Raw genomic sequence first — 23,029 nt, 5'->3', positions numbered from 1 at the left:
TATCTGACCTCTGTGTTTAAGAAAAGAGAATAGAGGGCAGTCAGACATCAACCTGAGATACTTGTCATTAGTTTTAGCTAGAGTAATGCTCTGTGTTTATCCTTTGATTCTGTCTCGTTTGTCCATGTGGTGCAGTTTCGTGACATTAAAAGTTAGCTGTATATTTAGCCTTAAAATAGATGAGTCCGTTGTCAGTAGATTTGACAAGTGGAACCCACTAGAATACATGATTGCTTAACCAGGTACTTGATGGTTGAACAGAGGAATGCTGTTGACGGACCTTAGTGTAGTTATTTTTCTATAAGTTCCTAAATGATTTTAATGTACAGCTTGGTCTCAAATGTGAAGATCTGTACCTAACTTGACAAATCCCTTTGAGAAAACCTCCAGTGGGAATGTCCTCTGTGAAGAGACAGCATCTGACTCATAAGGAGAAGGAAAATAAAATATGACTGGAGAATGACCTAGTACAGATAACACATCCTGACTTGAAATCGATGTGGGAAGGTGTCCTCGTTTTCAGTACTTGTAGGTGTAGTAGACAAATGTAGACATTTCCTGTCCTCGGAGGCTGTGACTTTTAATGTGCACTGCTGGATTGTTTGCCAGTGTCTTAACTTTCTATGATGACTAAATATGAGTGACAAAAAATGTTCCTTCTGTAATTGTATTTTGTTTTTAAAAAGTGTTTTATGCTTGTTTGGCAGTTTCTAGATACCTTAGAACAACATTGAGTTATGAGGGAAATATAATATTTGAGGCACCTTGTATGTTTTAAACTCATATTAAGCTGCACTTTTTTTTTTCTTTTTTAGTGGTGTTCATTATTCTAGCATAGCTCTCATGATTTTGTCAATATGGCTTCAAACGTCATCAGAGTTGATGTTCCTGGGGATCTGATTGCAATCCTGATCATGCTATTTATTTTTAGAATTACTTTTATAAAAGCGAACCTGTAAATAATTGTTATATGAAAACATGATTTAATGTCTTAAGGATTATTTCCCTCTGATTATTCTGACTCTCTGCTGCATAAATAGGACCAGTTATGATTCTGAAGCTAACCTAAAAATGTATAGCCAAAGCATGATTGTATCCTGCTTTGAATTTATTTTGCACAGTCTGTCGCACCTACAGAGTTAGTATTATTGTACATTTAACCAATAGAAAATATTCATTGGTAATCTTATTAGATATGAAAGTAATAGAGAGCAAAATGCTTGTATTATATGGTTGTTATAGAATATCATTAGTACAGTCATATTTCTATCTCAAAGTGTGATAATGCCAGCGGGATAAATGAGAAAGACATTGAATCTTCACACAAAGGAAATGGGTTTTATAATGAGTGCAGTTTGAACAGAACTAATCTCTTTCTTGGATCATTACTTCACCTAATCATAAAACCTTTTTTTAATTCAAATCCTTGCAGGGTTCTAATTGGTGACCTCTGGAGCCTGATAATTGTTTAAGATAGCTGGTCTTTTGCAGTATACTTAATGATGTTTGCAATTAAAAGTGAGAAATGTGGTTTAACCCTTAGGCAGGTGTAACTAAAAAGTAGATTTTCCTTTTTTTCCCAATCTTTAGTAGTTATTCCCATTCCTCTTCCCAATAGTTATTGACTTGAGTCATTATTAACTTGAATTAACCTAATGTATTGTTGTCTTCACTTAGTCTGGGGGTTTACTGAATCTTCATTTGACAAATGCGTTGGGATATATTAGGAGTAATCCTGGATCATTTGGAAGAGCCAAGGGACTGGTCTATTTGGGATGGCAGAACGCCTAGCTTCTTTTTTCTCTGTCATTTGGGTTCATTTTTCTGCCTTTTTTGGGTGATTTAAGTAGAAACTGAGACATTTCTTTGCACCCGGTTTCAATAAAAACTTATTTCAGAACTTTTCTTACTACCAGATGAAAGTGAGTGAATAGAAATTAGCCAATATTAACTTAGGGCTGATAAAACCATGGGCCCCCGAGCCCTGAGTGATTACTTTCTCCACACTGTGTGTAGAAGCATGCTGGAATTGATACAGACTGTTACACTTTCATGTCTTGATCTTCTCTGTTGCTTCTGTTGTGTTTCTCAGTAAACAGTGAACATTCAATGAGTAAAGTTGACTGACTCGTCCTCTAAAATTCTGTTCATATGTTGGAGGTGGAATTTAATTTGTTATCTGTTGGTTTAGGAGGTTTTTAAGTGTCAGCAAAAATTGATCAGTCAATCTAAAATTTTTTTTGAGCCAAATTGTGGATTATAATCTGAGAATAGCCTCTTGGAAAGTTCTGGGAACTGTTCTGCCTATGAGAGGCCAGAGCATAGTTGTATACGTTTTTGAGACAGAGGGCTATGTATTAAATGATGTATTATTGACAGTTTACACAGTCCAGATCTAAGCTTACAAAGCAGGTAGTGGGCCATGGGTCAGTGTGGCCCTTTGCAAGATTAAGAAGGAAGGTTATCTTTTTGAGGAGTTGTCTTGTTGAAGCTAGAATGCTGCTCTTACGGCTGAGCGGGTATTTCTGCCGGAGGGAGGTTTGGTCGATGCGTGGTGCAGGTACACGCTGCACAGAAGAGGGGGCAGAGGAGGCCAAAGGGCAGAGAAAAATCTTTATGTTTAAATTTTTCTTGTCTTGCCATAAAATATGAGTTTTATTTCACAGAAGCCAGTTGTGTGGTAATTCGGAGAAGAGGCAAATCCTTTGAGAGTCCGCAGTCCTGCAATCAAATTTCAGGTCTGCCACGTACTAGGTACTAGGGGACGTTGATTCCTGTCCCAGCATGCTGAGAATTGTGTGGGCTTCATGTGCAGGGCCTCCAGCATGGTGTCTGGAAATAGTAATTGTGCAAATTGTTAGATTCCTTCTATGAGTTTTAGGGAACATTTCATCTCTGATTTTCATCCCTTAATCTTTATTGTTTTAAAATGATTTAAACAAAAAAACACATTACACTTAAAAGTTTATTTTGAAAATTGTTAGACTTTAGTACCAAAATCTAGTAACTTCCTCATTTCTGAAGGTCTTTGAGTGTTTCCCCTTGTTTAGATGATAAATTTGCATTTCACTGGCGCATCCAGTGATCATCATGTCTTATCTTTGTATTTTTCTTTTTTCTACCATGATGCCTTTTGTTTGGTGAATGATTGCACTATATTTAAGGGAAAGATAAGAGGTCAGTACCATGGAAGCATTTTTTCTCTTGAAAATAATTTGATAAAATGTGTAATGATAATTCAGAGTAGCACTCAGAATTTTTTAGTTATCTGCATTTTAATTTCTAGAATCATATAGGTTTCACAAATTCTTGAAATCCATTCTACAATGAAATACATGTAAATCAGTTACCACAATTTAGGCTTTGTATTAAGTAGGCAATAATAACCTGTATTTGCATTATGTGTTACAGTTTTCAGATCACTTTGATAAGCATCATGTCTTTTGATACTTGAAATAACCTTGTTAATTTCCCTCAAAACTAAATAATAAGCCGAATAATTTTTTCTCAAAGTCAAGATCCCTTTACTTCAATAATACCAAGAAACTGGAGGCTTTAGGTCAGAGTACACTAGCATTGGAATCCTAGATCTGGGTTTGCTGTGGAATCTTAGCCACATCACTAGATATCTGTTAAGTAGCTGTTTCTTTTCTGTAAAATTATTACCACTCTTCTGCTACATTGTTACAAGGATTAAATACCTGAACTGGACTGTCAGTAAATAAATTCTATCAGTGTTATTGTTATATTTTTGTTAATTACCTGTGATGGGTAGAATTACAACCAACTCTTGAATAATGTGGGTTTGGTCTGTGCAGGTCCACTTATATGCAGAGTTTTTAAAAACAGAGAATATGGTTGAATCCACAGATGCTGAACCATGGATACAGAGGAACCATGGGTATGGAGGGCCAACCATAAGCTATACCTGGAGTTTTGGACTGGGTGGAGGATCAGCGCCCTTGACCCCCTCCTTGTTTAAGGGTCAGCTGTCTTTCCTCCCTCCCCTGCCCCGCTCCCCCCAGTCAGTCTTCTTCCTTCCTGGAGGAATTTCCTTGTGTGTGTGCTTTAATCTTATGCAGTGTGTATATATTTAAGAATACTTTGTGTACAAATACTAGCTCTGTCTTTGTAAGTTTACTTCCAAACATTTTAATATTTAGAGTATTGACTATTTTTTGATGGTTTATTTTTGTTTATTTGTGATGAGCTCATTCGTTCTTATTAGAGAGTGATATGCATCTATTCTGCTGTGCCATTTATTTCTTGTTTATGGAAGATTATTTGCAAGATCTTGAGCTGTTTGAATCAATCTCGTCTGGGCAGGTTTTAGTGTATTCAATTCTGGTTTGGGTTTAATAGGTGTTCTGTTAGGTTTGGATTACTTAAATAAAATAATTCCTTTGTGAAAACATCTGTCATGTTGGAGGTTAAAAGATATCTTTTTAGACCAACAGCCACAGTAACATTTTAGTAATCTGTCAGATAGAATTTGCATTGGCTTTGAACACTATATATATTTTAAGATCATTTTAAATCCTCCAGCTAGGTTCTTATATTACTTTGAAATAGATTTCTAAATGTTGAGCATGTAGGTATTATCATTCTGTTTATATGGACTTCTTGTTTCCTTATAGATCAGGCTAACCCCTGTCCTTTAATAAGTTTGTACAGAGTTAAGGTCCTCGGGCAAGGGGGCTGGGGGCAGGGTTTGACTGTATTACTGTTTACCCTAGAACTATTGTGCAGGCTAACATATTATTTACTCTTTTCTGAACCTTTGATGAATGTTTATTAAATAACTTTTAAACAGCTAATGACATAGGCTTTCAAGTTAACTAAACTTTAGTGTGAATCCCTCTAAAGAGATTATGAACTGTCCAGCCCTTGGCAAGCTTCTTACCCATTGGAATCCTCAGGGTCTTATTCTGTAAAGCGAAGGTTTATTCTGTAAACCTATCATAGATAGGTTCATTAGAATAAAGAGAGACTTCATGTCAAATGCACAGCCCTTAACTCGGTGAATCCTTGCAAACAAAGTCATAACAATTATTATTTACCTAGTACTGTCATAATAAGTGATCTCTGAAATGAGCTTCCCTGATAGCTCAGTCGGTAAAGAATCTGCCTGCAATGCAGGAGACCCTGGTTCGATTCCTGGGTTGGGAAGATCCCCTGAAGAAGGAATAGGCTGTCCACTCCGGTATTCTTGGGCTTTCCTTGTGGCTCAACTGGTAAAGAATCTGCCTGCAATGCAGGAGACCTGGGTTGGGAAGGTCCCCTGGAGAAAGGAAAGGCAACCCACTTCAGTATTCTGGCCTGGAGAATTCCATGGACTCTCTAGTCCGTAGGATAGCCAAGAGTCAGACGTGACTGAGTGACTTTCACTTTCAAAATGGTTTTCATTACTTTTCAGTACTTTGCTGTGTAATGTTTTATGTGATCAGCACAAATGGGAACTTCTGTATGTACAGGAGGCATCAGATGCTCTGTTTAAAGCTTCCTTCAGTTTAGCCAAGGTGGGGACTAGATTGCTGCCTCTTGTCCTTTGCTCTGTGCCTGGGGGCTGAGGGATGCGTCAGCAGACACTCTTACCTCTGGCTTCTGCTTAGGTTGGTCCCTCCTTGCGGAGCCACCAGAGGCAGATCTGCAGAAGGAAGTGAGGTCCCAGTGTGTGCGCTTTAGCTTCCTCCCTATTAGGTCAGCACAAGCTGGCTGCTTCCCTCGGAGGACATTATAATCCTTGCCAGGCTGCCCTCCACACAGTCTCCTTTCTTCCTTGCCCCTTCCTGCTTCCCAGCTTTGGGGCAGCCATACTTCCTTCCTAACCTCAGAGTACCACACCATTCATTGTTGCTATTGTTTCAGGATATTCACATCTTTATACATAGGTCCTTAATTAAATTCTCTACAGATTATCTACTTTGAATGCCATCTGTTTATTCATGGAATACAGTTCCTTGGATCATTCACCCAGGAAAGAACAGAGGCTCTGGGAATAAACAGAGTTGCAGGGTATCAGGGTTTCTAACTCACAGTTTCTGATCTTAAAGGATAGATTCCATGTGGGCTCGCACAGGAATTCATTGGTTCATTAGCACATTCTCTCATGGACTTGTTTTGTAAAGAATGTTTGTTTCCTGTATAGAAGCACTATGTACCATAGGCTTTACTGGGTTGTTAGCTACACAAAATATTCTAAGGACCTGTTGATAGACTGGGTTGGGAAAGTGTCTCCACCTTGGAGACCTGATGTTTGAGTCATGGTATGTTCCTTGCTAATTGTATGACTTTTAGAAATATATTTTCTAACTTTCCTTATGTGCAAAATGTGAACAATACTTTAACCTTCCCAATATATTGTCAGGATCATTAAAGGAGTTAAGGGCGTGTGGCCAGGGGGACTGATAGTCTGTTGAAGACAGACTTTAAATAGGAAGTTATACCTGTGGTAAAAATGCTACTTTATTTTGATTAAGTAGTCTGGGAATTCAAAAAGAGCCTCTCTAGGAAGTGGAATTTAGCAGAGGCACCAAAGAGAAGGCTGTTGTAGGGGGAAAGTCCCCAGAGATGTTCCTGTCTTGGGAGACAAGTGCAGAAGCTCTAGCCTCAGTGAGCGGGTGCTTCAGAAGCCAAGAAGGGCTGGATGCTAGAGGGGAGAGGCGCTCAAGGCAAGTGCCTGTGGTTTACTCTGGTGGGGTGTCCCGAGGGCTTGGTGCCTCCTCTGATGGCTCTCCGTCCACTTCAAATAGAAATCAGCCCTTCTAGTTCCGCCCTCCCTGGTTGTTCGTGGGACAGACTGTCTTATCTTCCAGCTGTGATGTCATCTGCCCTCTCTCCCCACATTGCGTCCATTCCATTTCTGCTCAGGTCCGCCTTTCCAGGAGGGCGTCTCTCCTCAGCAGATTGCTCTCCGCATCCCCCTGTTGTTACTGAACCCTTAGGATCTGATCCATGTAGACATTAAGAACCCGGCCTGCCTTTTCATGCCTTTGTCCTCCTTTCTTCTCTGTGTTGGCCACGGAGAACTGCCCCTGTTCTCACCCTGCTTCTTTCTGCAGCGACCCAGGGTGTGGGGTGAGGAAATTGCGTTCATGTCTCGGCTTGTTCACTAACTGGCTCTGTGGTGACAGGATTCTGTCACCACTACTTGTGTGATTCATTCTCTTGTGTACTGTTAAAGGAGAAAAGGAAACCAAAAAAAGTAAATCTCCATGTGTCAGCTGTTCAGTCAGATGAGGGAAAGGGAACTGGTGTAACCCAGGGTTCCTTCACTTCACTGAAGCACTCATCAGCTCTTTGCCTGGCAGCCTCCCTTCCTTATCCTCTAGGAACTCAGCTCACGTTTACTAGCTTTTTGAACACTATTCCAGGCTCCAGAGCCGTCAGCCCCTCTTCTCAGCCCTGTGCGCACTGCGCTTGCCCGTGTGGTCCCACAGACTGTGTGTTCTGTCCCCAGCAGCCCGTGCACTTTCTCCGTGTGTCAGAATTCAGTCAGTGTTGTGGACAGACGCCTGATTGGGATAGATCCCTGTTTCTCTCACCCTCACCACGTGAACCCCGCTGCATTTGGATTCTCAAAGTGAAATACTGTATTTGTAGTTTCCAGAAATGTGTGTGTTACTTCAAGTGAGACGAGCAGTCTAGGTATATCCTTATCATAGCTTCAGTGAAAGAGTATTTTAGTGAAGGATTTAAATGAATGATCAAAGGAGAGTCAAACTCTGGATTTTCAGCCATGCAAAATAGAAACATGACCATCCCTGTATACATTCATATTTTATTCTGTTTTGGTATTTAAAAAAAATTCTACAAAAGTATTTAAAAATTTAAATTTATGCAAATTTAAAGGGTAAAATATTCATGATTCAAACTTTTCAAACAGTGTAAAAGAGAAATATAGTGAGAAGTCTCTATTCCTGTTTCTTATCCATTGCATTTCTCCCTTGACAATCAGTTACTCGTTTCTTATATGTAAGAAGGGAGCTCTTTTCTGTGGATATGCAGGTGAATATGAACATATAGTCTTCCACTGCTTTCCACTGTGACTTGTGTTTGTGTGTCTGTGTGTACAAACAGTGTATTTGGTGGAGACTTTTTCTCATCAGAACATGTCTTCATGTTCTTCATCTTTGCTGATGTTGTAAAGTAACTTATGCTGCCTCACTGGCTGTGCCCTTGCTTATGTAACCAAGCTCTTAATTCTAGATATTTAGATGATTTCCAGTGTTCTACTATTAAACACAGTGTGTTAAATGGATAAATTTGTGTATAATATTTTATATCTATCCACATATATCTTTAGGGCAAATTTGTAAAAATGGAGTTGCTGGGACAAAGGAAAATGTCAGTTTTGATGTGCTTGATTCTGTGAGAGAATTTAAGCAGTTTTAATGAAAATTTACATTACCAAATTTTTTTATATTGAAAATTTAGCTTATTTAATTCAAAGAGTATTTGGCTGTGTCTTAGAGGATTCGTGGATTTTAGCATATTTGGTAGGGTAAGTGGTCATTGCTTAGGAAGCTCCATACTGAACCAAGACAGAAACAGAAAAAAAAAAAAAAAAAAAAAAAACAGCCAAAAAAGTCATAACTGACACTAGCTTTCCCAGTTGACAGAAATTTGGTGTCCATGGTTTGAAAACATAGCATTTTAATCCTCTACATCATCTAAAACCTAATCACACTTTTGCTTATTATTTCTGAGCTGGGAGATGGCATTGGTACATTAAACTGTATGTAACGAATGTAATCTGGGGATTAGTGAAAGTCAAATCCCCTATGTGTTCGACCTTGAGCATCTGGCTGGATTTTCAGTGGTTTGCCTTCATATGCTCCAATTTACTGAAAGGTTAAAGCTACCTTGGTAGCTGTCCAGTCCCTTCCTGACCTAGGGAAGCCCAGAGGAGTGGTAGTATGAGTTTGAGAGTTTGAAACTCCCATTTACGGATAATTTCAAGATTTCATAAGTCATCTTGTTGCTTCCCATTATTTTGCATTGTACTTTATTGGACACCCTGAACACAATAAACCTACTTACGATCTTCAGTCAAGTAGAAAATGCCAAACTGTTGATTGAACGGTGCCTAAAAAAATGGAAGTTTGGCCAGTTCTGAATTTTACCACTGGGGGCCACGGGGACCTGAGAGAAGTAGAATAGCCGAGGTGTAAACCAGACCTGCGTGACGCCTGTGACAGGGGCGGGGCTGTTTCGGGTGCCGTGTGGCATGTGAGGTCTAGCACACCTACATGCTTCAACATGGCATCGGGCCTTACATTTTTTTTCTAAAATCTTAAACAGTGAAGTATTTCAGCATATTTCGAAGCTTACTTAAGGTAGCAACAAGGTATTTTAGCAAGATAAGATTTGTAAAGTTGACTATCTGGAGAAGAAATTAGTTACTTTTCTTTTAATTTTTATTTCCTTCTTAAAAATTGTAGGGATATCTCGAACTTTAATATATAGTAAAATGCATAAGTCTTTGTGATTTTTTAACCTTAACCTAACATGACTTTCCATGTTGCTTCAAATGATAAATATCACTGATACAAGGAGTAACATTTTGAAGGCTGATTAAAGAATTAAATATTAAATTGTGCCTATCAATGCTCAACAATTATTAAAAAGCCTTTGTTATATAAAAAGAAAATAGGTAGTTAAATCTATCTTGACTGATGTATTATACATTAAAACTTCTGTTTTCTAGAAAGTTTCAGTGAACCTAATTTTGTTAAATCTTCTAACTCGCTAAAGGTATTCTCAATTATAGCATAAATGGATAAATAAAAATAAAATGTAGAAATTATTTTCCTTGTACTAATTAAAGCTGAACTCATGAATTGTTGTACTCGATGGAGCAAATGGCATGTGACTTACTGCTTTTTACTGAGGAAAACGAAACTAATTTAGCTCATATCCACCATTAGTTTTACAATTTTCAAATATATTTTGTGTCTGCACGCACAGACACTCTTATTTATGGAAAATAAGAGTATATAACATGGTATATTGTTACATCTGGAGTATGGATATAGGAGAAACTTTCTTTTAATTGTATATTTTATTTATAGAAAAATGTCAAAATTAAAAGTACTCTCGAAAGGTTTTTTCCAAGAACAATGGCAAGAATTATCTATGTAAATGTTTATATTTCACATACTTCTGTTCAATGCATCTTGTTCCCATGCAGATTCTATATAGAATGATCAGTTTTACAGAAGCAAAGCGTAATATAATACAAGAAAGCAAACAAAATAATCAGTGTATTTGGAGATTTAGTAATTATCTTTATGCTTAGAAGCTTTGCTCAGAAGCTGCAGGCCTAAGCTGGGAATGATAATAGAATTGTGCATGAAGTACTTTGTGAGTGCCATGGTGGGAATGACTGATTCTGCTGCCCCGTCAAGGAGAGTGACAGTTGCATAAAAAGTAGTATTTAATATGGTTGAATCTTGAAGGCGATGTGTGAAATGGAAATCATCAAAATAGCATCACCAGTAGAGAAAAGAGCACTAACAAAGCCACGAGCTTGTGGTTGGGCTCATCACTTGTGAGGTGGGAAGATTTTGTTGGGGAGGTGACTGTCACAAGGCTGTCTAGGGCTTTTAATGCCCCCTTAAAGAATCCTTCTTGGTGGGAACCACCTTGGAGACACAGGCAGAGCTGGTAGAACGGGCTGTCGGTACTTGGTAATGCTAAACTGAGAATGCTTTCCGGCTTTTCTTTGCTGTTTGATCAGCCTTTTTTGAGAATTCCAGAGGACCTCAAAGAGTCTGTTTTTATGTTTGTAGCTAGTGTATTGTTCCCCTCCATGAGCTTGGGTCGTTGACACTTGACTTTGGAGCACATGTATGTGTGTACGTGTGTGTGTTTCCCCACTTACTGTTGAAGAATCATCAGTAAAACGGGAACATGTCATTACCTGAGCAAGCTGTAGGCATCTGAAGTCCGCATTCTGTATTTGGTTTCTTGCCACCATAGAGCTAAGAAGGACCCCCAGTCTCTGAAGTTCCAGGTCTGACACTTCCTGGTTTTCTGTTTTTCCTCCACAGAAATAGAGAAGTTTCAAAAAGGAGAAGGCAAGGATGAAGAAAAGTACATTGATGTGGTGATTAATAAGAACATGAAGCTGGGACAGAAAGTGTTAATTCCTGTAAAACAGTTTCCTAAGGTAAGACAGGTGCGCACAGCTGGTGTGTTAATCTTTATCACAAGGGAACGCTTGTTTAATTTACATTCTGTTTAGTGTCTTCTTGAGATGTTTTCCCTTCGCAGAATATCCCAACATGCATACTTTTAAAATTAATTAAAAACTTAGTGATTCTATCCTTTTCGTTTGACTTTGGTGTGAGTTATGAAGTCTTAAAAATTATTCTTCTGAGTTATATTTCAGACTTCAGACAGACAGTTCAACTTTTTCCTGTTGTAGTTTTTCATTTGTAAGATAAGCTTGGTTGATAAGAATTAAATAAAATTATCCACGTTAAATGCTTTGCATTGGGCTTGGCACATAAATATTCAAAAAATTCTCTAATTATCTATTCTAGAAAGAAGTGTGATTTTTATGACATTGAGCACAGTTACAATAAGTACTTTTAAATCCTAATTATAAAATCTTGATCATCTTAGATTTGGCCTAAATTGATGCTTTTTTCTCTGCTTTCTTTTTTCTTTATGTGTCTTTGTACATGATTTATGCATACTGTTGTATATACTAGTAGTTAATTTCTTTTGATTGCAGAACAATAATCCATTACCTGAATATACTAGAGTTTATCCATTGCCTGGGTAGTTTTCAGTTTTGAGTTATAATTAAATTGCTGTGAACATTTCATACAAGTCGTTCTGTGACCATATGTTTTCATTTATTTTTAGTAAATACTTAAGATTTAAATTGCTGTGGATTTAGTTTTATAATAAATTGCCATAATTTTTTCCTCCTAAGTGGTTGTATTTGTGGCATTTCTAGACCTACACATGCAAAGTTATGGTTATTCCATATCTAAACTCTTATTTGATATTGTCAATCTCTTTAATTTCAGCCATTCTGCTAGGGTATTGGTATTTTCTTGTGGTATTAATTTGTATTTCCCTGATGATTAATTGTCTGGTGTGCATTTATTGGCCATTTATATATCTTCAAATTTGAAGTTTCTTTTGAGATCTTTTTCTGCTCTCTGGGCTATGTGTCTTCTTATCATTGAGTCATAGGAGCTTTTTTAAAGACATATTTCCTGGATCATATATTTTGGTGGATATGTTTTGTGAATATTTGACTCAATATGTAGCTTGCATATTATTTTCTATATGGAGTTTTATGATACATTTTTAATTTTGATGACATGTAATGGATCAAGTTTTTTTTTTATGATTTTACCTTCTGTCAACTAAGAAATCTTTGCCAACCTCAAGGAAATGTTAGAATCCTTTATAAGTTTATTTTTTCCATTTCCTCTAAAAGCTTTAACATTATAGCTTTTAATTGTATGTCTGTGATACATCTCAAATTAGTTTTTGTGTACAGTATGAGATAGACAGTCAATTCATTTTTTCTTCATATGGACATCTAGTTTTTTCAGTGGTATTTGTTGAAAGATATTTTCCTCCCACTGATTGTGTTGGTACCTGTGTTGGAAATTGGGTGACTGTGTTAAGTGAGGATCTATTTCTATACTTTCTGATTTGTTTCACTGACCTATTTATGGATCATTATGCCAGTACCATACAGTCTTCATCATTGCAGCTTTTTATAGTAAGACGTGAAGTTAGGTAATATGGTCCCTTCAGCTTTGTCCTTTTCCAGGATTGTTTGGATGTATATCCTTTGCAACTCTATATAAATTTAAGAATTAGTTTTGCAGAACATTCTGCTGGGATTATGATGCAGTTGCATTGATTCTGATGATCCATTTAGGGAGCTCTGACATCTTAATAATATTAAGTCTTCCCTTCCTTGAATACGATGTATCTTTCAATTTAATTTCCATCACTTTTAAGGGAAAGGTCTTGTCTTATTAAACTTACTTCTAAAAGTATTTTATGTCTTTTGAACACTTGTAAAATGAATATTTTGAAATATTCTCTTCCAGTTTTTTGCCTCTAATAGAAACTTTTGTATATTGACCTTGTATTCTGCTACCTTGCTAAAATTCACTTGTTCTTGTAATTGTTTTATAGAATTTTCAGAATATGCTATGTACATAATCATTATCTGCATAAACAGTTTACTTCTTTCTTTCCAATTTTTATGTTTATTGTTATCTTGTATCATTATTTTGGCTAGGATCCCTAGTATAATGCTTGAATACAAGTGGTGAGATTAGGCATTTCTCTCTTGTTCACATCAATGTGGAAAACATTCAATATTTTGCCAGTAAGCGTGGTAACAGCTATGGGAATTTGAAGTTTTATTCTAATTTAGCTTTGTTGACTATTTGATTCTGACTGGATGCTGACTTTTGTTGAATATCCTTTCTGCATCTACTGAAATGAGCACAGGATTTTTCTCCTTTGTACTGTTAATATAGTGTTAATAAATTAAACCAATTTTGCATTTCTGAATTAAAGTCGACTTAATGATATATTATCCTTTTTATACATTGTTGGATTCAAATGCTTCTGTATTCCTGAGTGATAGTGGCCTATAACCTATATACATTTATATAAAATATTATATAAATTTATGTAAATATATATTTATACATAAATATATATTTATAATAAAAAGTATACATAGACTAATATTTATATATATAAAATTATATAGTGAGTGAAGAAGTGTCCCCTCCTTTTTTTTTTTCCTCCTCTAAAGAATATATGTCATTTGGTGCTGTATTTTCTTTATTAGATAGAATTTACTAGTGAAGCTCTCTGGGCCTGGAGTTTGGTGGTATGAAAATGTTTCAAATATATATGTTTATATATGAATCAAATATCATATACATTTGGATTGTATACTGTAACATTGTACTACACTGTGGAAACTGGATTCTGTTCTCTTTCTTTGAGGAAGGTTGATATTTTTGGATTCACACTGCAGACTGTTGGATGGGAATGCAGAACTTAGTTTACCTCTTAGTTGGACTTTTACATTTATTTTTGTCATACATGATTGGCAGATTTTATACACAAAATGTGGGGCTCCCCAAGTCTAACTGTCATTTCTAGCATTCCTCCTATTGATTTCAGCACTGTGTTTGCCTCAAACTCGGCTACTCAGCTAAAAAGCTCTACAGTCAGTAAATTCACCCAGGCCATTCCCTTCTTCCAAGTCTTGACTCCCTTCTATAAAATCCCTTTGATTTTGAGCTTTATACAGACTTTAGATGGTTGCTTTTTGTATTTTGTTCCACATTTAAGAGTTTATAGTTGTTTACCTATAGACAGCCTATTAGGAACTTAATTAGCTCTACTTGCAAAAACTGAGGATATACATTTTAGTAAACAGAAAACTGTTATGAACATTTTATAGACATACTAATTACTAAGCAAAGCATGGCTTATGGAAACTTTCATTAATTAATTTTCCAGGCTTGATGTGCACTGTATGCGCCGTATGCAGTAGGAGGAAAGGTGCAGAGACTCTGTCCCTGTCTCTAAGGAGTTCATAGTCTAGCAGATGCTTAATCTGAAGTTAACACTCTGCTGTGTATAAGTAATTATGTGACAGAATGTGTTTGAGCTAAGTATATGGAATAAACCTCAAATGTTGTTTTTCAGTGTCAGCTTTGAGGAGAATAGGGGAAGACAGATTATAATTGCTGCGTCTCACAGAGAGCAGAGTCCATTTCAAGTCCTTATAATGTCTGAAGTAGGCTGCTTGAAAATCTGCTTTCAGAATTCAGAAAAGGATGTTTCTGCTTAGCAAATTGAGCATTTGAATCTCAAGCCAGCCTTGTGTAGAGGCTAATATAGCACTCACATCAGTTCTAAGAAAAAACTTTGATGCTGGTATCAGTTAATAGGCTGAGCTGGAGGAAGCCGGCAGTACTCGCCCCTCTCGAGTAGCAGCGGGCGGGCAGCTTGGTGTGGGATTGAGGGCACAATACCTGTTCAGAGAATGTGATTCCATTAACTGAATAATTTCTCTTCTCTTAATGAACCTATTCAACTCTCTTTCAATGGCACAGCATTGGACATGAGTCCTCAAGTGTTCAAACCCAAAGTACATTTGCTCTCTTGAGTATGTGTGCAAGATTGTAAAGTATGAAACTCAAACATTGTTTCATGATTTTTTTTTTTTTTTAAGACTTTAAGCTGTAGAAATTCTCCTCCATATTACTTGTGGGTAAACTCTAATTCTTGGTTCTGGACAGTGACTAGATGTAAGAATTAACCTAAGTGCCAAATCTCCATTGGAACAAGGCATGCTGTCTATGAGGACCTTGAATGCCTTGTGGTTTAGGTTTTACATTGATTTTTTTTTTAATAAACTGTTTCTTCATCATTGAACCCATCTATCTATTCATACATGTAACATTTATGGAGGGTCTTCTCTGAGCCAGGAATTGTGCCTGGAAAACAAACTGATTAAAATTTGCTTTTTTGCACAAGAAGTTCTAAGTTTTGTGGGGCATAGAGATGAATCACCTAATGAGTATAATACAGTGTGAGGAGCTCAATGTTGGGATGCTCTGGAAGGATACAGGATCATGTGACAGTCTCAGAAGCCTTCCCTAAGGCTGTGAAGGAGCTGGCAGGGGAGGGGTCCGAAGTGAGACCGGAAGATGGAGGGATGGCCATGACAGAGGGACACAGGCACAGGGTGTTTGAGACACCACCAGCCTCGTCCTTGGCTAAGCAGCGTAATTGCAAAATGATGTGCGGGTTTCCATTAAGGATTTATAAATAAAGTGAAACGGGAGCTGTGTACAGGGACTACCCCCGTCACTGTATATATTAGTATAAGGTAGGGTTGGCCAGTGGGGACTGCTTTAGAGTCTGAGGTGGCTCTCCAGGTGTTTAATTATTTTAAACTTTATCAGGAGTCGGAACGCCGTGTGTAAAGTCTTAAAAAACTTGTTATATAAAATTAAGCTATATCTTATCTCTATATATCATTATACATACATGATCTACCACTATGGTAAGATTGTCTTTATTTTGTGCTCAGTTGCTCAGTTGTGAGTTGTGTCTGACTCTTTGCAGGCTCTTCTTGTCCATGGAATTTTTCAGGCAAGAATAGTGGAGTATGTTGCCATTTCCATCATACTGTAAAATAAAAAAGGAGAAGGAACATGTAAAACAGATAAAATTCTAGTTGAACATTTATTTTAAGAAAATAACTTAAATCTTAAGAGCAATTATTTTCTGGAGGATAGGCTTCTATGCTATTTTCTATTTTGAAAATGAAAGTGTTAGTCGCTCAGTCCTGTCTGACTCTTTGCAACCCCATGGACTGTGTAGCCCGCCAGGCTCCTCTGTCCGTGGGATTCCCCAGGCATGAACACTGGAGTGGATTGCTGTTTCCTCCTCCAGGGGATCTTCCAGACCCAGGGCTCGAACCCAGGTCCACTACATTGCAGGCAGATTCTTTACCATCTGAGCCACAAGGGAAGCCCTTGTTTAGAAGTTTTCTACTTTACATAGGGCTCCCTGATTAACTCAGTTGGTAAAGAATCTGCCTGCAATGCAGGAGACCCTGGTTTAATTTCTGGGTTGGGAAGATCCACTGGAGAAGGGGTAAGCTACCTACTCCAGTATCCTTGGGCTCCCCTTGTGGCTCAGCTGGCAATGTGGGGGACCTGGATTCGATCCCTGGGTTGGGAGGATCCCCTGGAGAAGGGAAAGGCTGTCCACTCCAATATTCTGGCCTGGAGAATTCCATCGAGTCCATGGGGTCATAAAAGTTGGATACCACTGAATGACTTTCACTTTCACTTTACATATTACTATACTATAATGTTTTAACAATAACTTGGTGTCACTTTTATAATTAGGTTAAAAAACACATTCCCATTCGGGGGGAAAAACATGCCCCAGATTGTTAATTTAGGAGATACCTGTGTACTATTACTGTGATTTTTAAGATTTACTGTACTGATTTAAACTCTATAGGTTTAAATGAAATTTATTAGTTTTCTTAATTTGATCATTGTTTAATCTCTTAAAGCATTCTAATGCTTACATATTATTTTCAGTAACTTTATATTAATATGGGTTCTTACATTAAATCTTTTCCTATTATATGCATATTTTAATTTGATATATTTACTATCTCACAGAAGTTCTTCAGTTAAGAGTCTTTGAGGGAGAAGAGAAAAATGTATATAAAAGCATGTTTCCTCTGGAGTTTGAAATAAAGCTCAGGAAACTTCCTTTGCTAAGGTTGGCTCTTGTTTTTCCCTTATAGTGAACTGCAGATAATTAAAAATCCGTGAATCTGCTACTGGTGGAAGACTATTTCATAAAAGTCATCTTGTCTTTAAATTTTTCATAGAGTAGTAAATACTTGACAGTCATATTGTTGTGTTAAAAGTTGCCTTTTCTGTGATAAGGCAACGATCATTGCCCCTTGTAGCATTCATTAAATCTTGGGGCCCTGTGGGGAAGTGGAAGGACTGCTCTGGAGCAGAGAGCCTTATTAGGAAGACCTGTGGCCCACAGGCCTCTGCTTCACTGAGCCTAGGTCCCCTTCCAGGCCAGTCCCTCCCATCCTGACCGCCTGCATCTCACAGTGGGCTGGAGGGAGGTGCGCTTGTAAGGAGAGATGAGTCTCTTCCCAGGCTCCTTTTGTTCTTTCCTCAGAGGTCTTCTCTGGGCCCTTGAGGTCTTCTAATACTCACCCCTGTGTCATGAGAATTGGAAAGTTGATATTTGTGAATATCATAGCTTTCAAAAAATATTGTGAAGGAATTTCAAATCTTATGCTATGACTTTCCCCTTATTCTCTTTTAAAATGCTTGATTATTGATCCAGAAAATAGCCCCTTAGCTTTAAAATTATTAAGCAGAGTTCAGAAACAGCCACACATATATAGGGGCTCATGAAAGAATTTATTCATTTTTTTTAGAGGTTTATTGTTTTTATTATGGGCTTCCCTGGTGGCTTAGACAGTAAGGAATCTGAGTCAAATGAATAATTAAAAACTTTGGTTGTATATAGCACCCCCGCCCCCCGCCCCCACAATCTCATTACATTTAAAATCTAGAAATGCTACCATTATATGTACTTTGGTCACAGTGGAGTACATTAAGAAATTGAAGTCTGTGATGAATACTTCCTATGTCAGTCTTTTTTTTTTTTTTCCCATCACTGCTTCCTTTTGAGAGGTGATGGAGAATAGGTCTTTTAAGTGTATTGCTGAGCCAAAAGGTAAAACAATTTTAGTGCTTAGCAGTGTATTACTGGCTTAGGTGTCTTAAATATTATTGTACTGCTTATTTTGGCCCTGGGCCCCGTGAAGCCCTCCAGGTTGAATCAACTGAAAATTGCGTAGCTGTACTGTTGGACACAGGAAGTATAAACAGAGCTTATCCCGTCTCTTCACGGATTTCCCCCCTACCCCACAGGAGTGAAATGGCAAAAATTTAGTAGATGGCCCAAAGAATGAACTTTTATGAAAACAAGGGATTGACACACAATTTCAGGAAGCCAGGGGCACTTAGTATATATCCCGAGACGGTGGCAGAGGGAATTGGGTAGCTGTGGCAGTCAGCCCTCTTGGTGAGGCCCTGGCTCTGTCACATGGGCCTGTTTGACACCAGGGCCGGCACAGCTGTTCCTCTGTCTCCGCCCTTCTCTCCTTCTGTCCTCTCCCTCTCTCCCTCTCTCTCATCAGGCTAAACGCCTACCACACCGCCTCCACCTCGCTGTCCTGCGGACTTCTTATATTTACTTCATATATCTTATATTATACGTGCCCATAAGTGAGCTTCATACTCTTCTGGGCAAACCTGGACCTTTCCCTGTGCTCCTTTGTCCGTGAATGACAGACAGCACACGTATCTAAGAGCCCATGCCTAAAACTAGCACATCATTTTTGTCTATTAACTTCTTCTTCGTTTACCTTTCCCAGTCGATTCTTGAAATGCAATGACATGCATTTTGTAATTTCTACTTATAAATTATTTCTCACTCTCTGGATTACATTGCCACTCCTTAACTTAGACCATTGTCATCCCTCACCAGTCCTTTGTAATATCCTCTTATCCATTTTCAAATCCTCCATCCCATTCTCCACATTTGAAGCCAGACTATGCAGTCTGAGATTTTCTGGATTAACAGTTTCAAACTTACGTATAAATGGGCTTCATTGCTTGTGTTATTTGTTTTGTTGTCCACCCATCCCCACACCCCCACCCAAAGAATATAATCCAGCTTTGAGCATACAGAGATTAAAAAGCACGTGAGTGGGTGATTCAGATGCTGTATCACTTGCATGTGTCTCTGCATGTGTGATTTTCCCCGTATCATCTCCTGAAGAAGTTACTTGTATATTTTGCTTGACTAATTTTCAGAGCTGCTGATGTCTAAATAAGTAGGACTGTTTACCATTAAAGTAGATGCTGTGTTAAAATTACAATCAATGGTGTAGTACCAGATAATCTCAACCACTACCAATAATGCTTAGTGATTTGTGGTTGGCAAAGTAATAAATCTAAATAATAGTATTTATATAGATCTAATGTGTTGCAGTGATTTCTGCAGCAAAGAAAATCAATACAAACTATGTTGACCAGTGCCATTTGATTCGGGGCAAAATAAACTTTAATTGCACAAGTGTTTATTGAGAAATCATTGTGCAGGAAAGATGATGAATCAAATAAGGGTCCTGATTACTCTCCAGGGATTTACAGTTGAACAGCAGAAACAGAGTAAATTTATTCCAAATGATAGAGAGTAAAGACCATACTAACATAAGAGAGGTAAATGGACACTGCAAGAACTTAAAAGAGTGAGGGAGAATTATTTCTGGAGAAAGAATTACAGGTGGAATTAAATGTAGTCCCTAAGCCTTTGACTATGTGGATCACGATAAACTGGAAAATTCTGAAAGAGATGAGAATACCAGACCACCTGACCTGCCTCTTGAGAAACCTATATGCAGGGCAGGAAGCAACAGTTAGAACTGGACATGGCACAACATACTGGTTCCAAATAGGAAAAGGAGTACGTCAAGGCTGTATATTGTCACCCTGCTTATTTAACTTCTATGCAGAGTACATCATGAGAAGCGCTGGGCTGGAAGAAGCACAAGCTGGAATCAAGATTGCTAGGAGAAGTATCAATAACCTCAGATATGCAGATGACACCACCCTTATGGCAGATAGTGAAGAGGAACTCAAAAGCCTCTTGATGAAAGTGAAAGTGGAGAGTGAAAAAGTTGGCTTAAATCTCAACATTCAGAAAACTAAGATCGTGGCATCTAGTCCCATCACGTCATAGGAAATAGATGGGGAAACAGTGTCAGACTTTATTTTTGGGGCTCCAAAATCACTGTAGATGGTGACTGCAGCCGTGAAATTAAAAGACACTTAGTCCTTGGAAGGAAAGTTATGACCAACCTAGATAGCATATTAAAAAGCAGAGACATTACTTTGCCAACAAAGGTCCGTCTAGTCAAGGCTATGGTTTTTCCAGTGGTCATGTATGGATGTGAGAGTTGGACTGTGAAGAAAGCTGAGTAATGAAGAATTGATGCTTTTGAACTGTGGTGTTGGAGAAGACTCTTGAAAGTCCCTTGGACTGCAAGGAGATCCAACCAGTCCATTCTAAAAGAGATCAGTCCTGGGTGTTCTTTGGAAGGAATGATGCTAAAGCTGAAACTCCAGTACTTTGGCCACCTCATGTGAAGAGTTGACTCATTGGAAAAGACTCTGATGCTGGGAAGGATTGGGGGCAGGAGAAGGGGACAACAGAGGATGATATAGCTGGATGGCATCACTGACTCGATGGACGTGAGTCTGAGTGAACTCCGGGAGTTGGTGATGGACAGGGAGGCCTGGTGTGCTGCAGTTCATGGGGTCGCAAAGAGTCAGACACGACTGAGTGACTGAACTGAATTGAACTGAAGTATAAGTTCAGGATGTTAACAAGCAGAGATGAGAGGGAAGCGCAGAGTAACTGTGGGGCCAGAATTATTTAATTATGGGATGTAGACTGTGGCAGTCATTGGTGATGACTAGCATGGAAAGCCTTTGGTACTGTACTTGTGCGTTAGACTTTATATAGCCTAGGGAGGCCTGGAAGATTTATGAGAGATATAAATAAGCAAGTAGAATGTATAGTAGGAAGTATTCTGCATTATAAAAGATCTTACCTTGTTTTTAAACTCAACATTTAAGAATGATTAATTTAAACTCAAGTTGGAAATTGAACTTCCATGTAAAAGTGATTGTTATTTTTAGAGGTGATTATCAGAATCATGAAAATTATTGTCAGTAATCCAGAGCTTGATTCAATAACTAAGTATCCTGAGAAACAAGTGTTTGGTTACCAAAGAGGCTGCTCTGTTTCATGTGAATGAAACAGTCCACAGTCTGTTGTTAGGTTTACCACTGTTTGGAGTTTTGCATTTATGACATTGACTTAATTCAAATGAGATCAGTGTTCTGAATAGAACTAGAACTAGAAGGTGGGTTTGTTTATTTATTGTGAAGTGAAGTGAAGTGAAGTCAGTCTTTTCTGACTCTTTGTGACCTCATGGACTGTACCCTACCAGGCTCCTCTGTCCATGGGATTTTCCAGGCAATAGTACTGGAGTGGGTTGCCATTTCCTTCTCCAGGGGATCTTCCTGACCCAGGGATTGAACCTGGGTCTCCCGCATTGTAGACAGACGCTTTACCATCTGAGCCACCAGGGAAGTCCTTATTTATTGTGTTAGTGGCTAAATTATTGGAACCTAAAGTGGCTGGTAAAGCTAATGAAAATAGTGAGCTGGTCTTTTGTTTCAAGAGAAGATAGGTTAAAACAAACCTCATTTATTGTCTTTTGATTCTTGCCATTGGACAGTAATTAGGTGAATGTGAAGATGACAAACCAAATGTTGTTTCTTGACAGTTTAATTCTTCTCCCCAGTAAGTCTAGAGAGAGGATGTGGGGTGGTGTTTTCTAGAGAGGGATGTTGAGTCCAGCCTTACATATGGGTGCTAGAAAAACATGCTAGAATATCTGTTGTAATATATGTAGCCTATGGTTTCTGCATCTCAGGCCTTTTATTAACTTCTCATGTGTTAACCGTTACAGTTTTAGGAGGAGGGAAGCATGATCTCCTGTTTACATGTGAAAAACTAAAGAACAGAGAAGTTAAGTAACTTGCTAAATGTTACGCAGTAAGTCACAGGCATTTGAACTGAAGAAATCTGGCTCCAGAGTCCATGGTCTTGTTCAAGGGCTCTGTCGGGAGCCCATGCTGTTCTTCGCTAAGGCTGAGGTACACAGGGGAGTCAGTCAGGGTCTCTGCCTTCAGATTGGCACCTCCATCCCCTCTTAAGAAAAGGAAGGTAGGAAGTAATCACTGGGCCTGGAAAAAGACTGTGAGGTTTGAGACTGTAAAAGCCTCCCTTTTTGATAAATGACTGCTTTGTGGTTTTTGTCTGTGGGAGAGTGCCCCCCAGTGGCTGCTCCCCACATTCATACCCTGTGTGTGCTGTTCCTTTGAGTCTGGCCTGACCCTGCAGCTCCCTTAACTGACAAGAAGTGTACTTCCAGGCCCACGCTTTAAGGAAGCCTGAGAGCTTCTGCTTTTCTGATCTTAGAAGACACATGCCATGCCAAGGTCCTGTCACCCCAAGGCCACCGTGGGAGGTGGGCGCTCAGGGACACGACTAAGTGACTAAGCACGTGTTTATAAATAAACCAGGGCTTCCCTGGAGGCTCGAACGGCAAAGAATCTGCCTGCAGTGCAGGGGAAACCCAGATTCTATCCCTTGGGGGACGGCGGTCTCCTGGTGGAGGGAATGGCAGCCTACTGCAGTGTTCTTGCCTGGAGAATCCCATGGACAGCAGAGCCTGGTAGGCTATAGCCCATGGGGTCTCAAAGAGTTGGGCATGACTGAAGCGACTTACACACACATAACGTCTATT

The 23,029-nt window shown here is 38.6% G+C and overlaps 1 protein-coding gene across 4 annotated transcripts in view; it reads left to right on the top strand.

Annotated features, from left to right (window-relative positions):
• KHDRBS3 (KH RNA binding domain containing, signal transduction associated 3) overlaps positions 1-23,029 on the top strand; it is a 152,203-nt gene that overhangs the window by 42,976 nt on the left and 86,198 nt on the right. For all 4 annotated transcript variants that reach the window (XR_009740737.1, XM_061438533.1, XM_061438532.1 and 1 more), the window contains exon 2: positions 11,055-11,173. Coding sequence is in view for 3 of the 4 variants with exons in the window: in XM_061438533.1 (XP_061294517.1) it covers positions 11,055-11,173 (119 nt within the window). In the remaining variant the exon portion in view is untranslated. The remainder of the gene's footprint in view (positions 1-11,054; positions 11,174-23,029) is intronic.

This window comes from Bos javanicus, chromosome 14 (assembly GCF_032452875.1).
Source record: "Bos javanicus breed banteng chromosome 14, ARS-OSU_banteng_1.0, whole genome shotgun sequence".
Classification (NCBI taxonomy): domain Eukaryota; kingdom Metazoa; phylum Chordata; class Mammalia; order Artiodactyla; family Bovidae; genus Bos; species Bos javanicus.
This window is presented reverse-complemented; position numbering and strand designations above follow the sequence as displayed.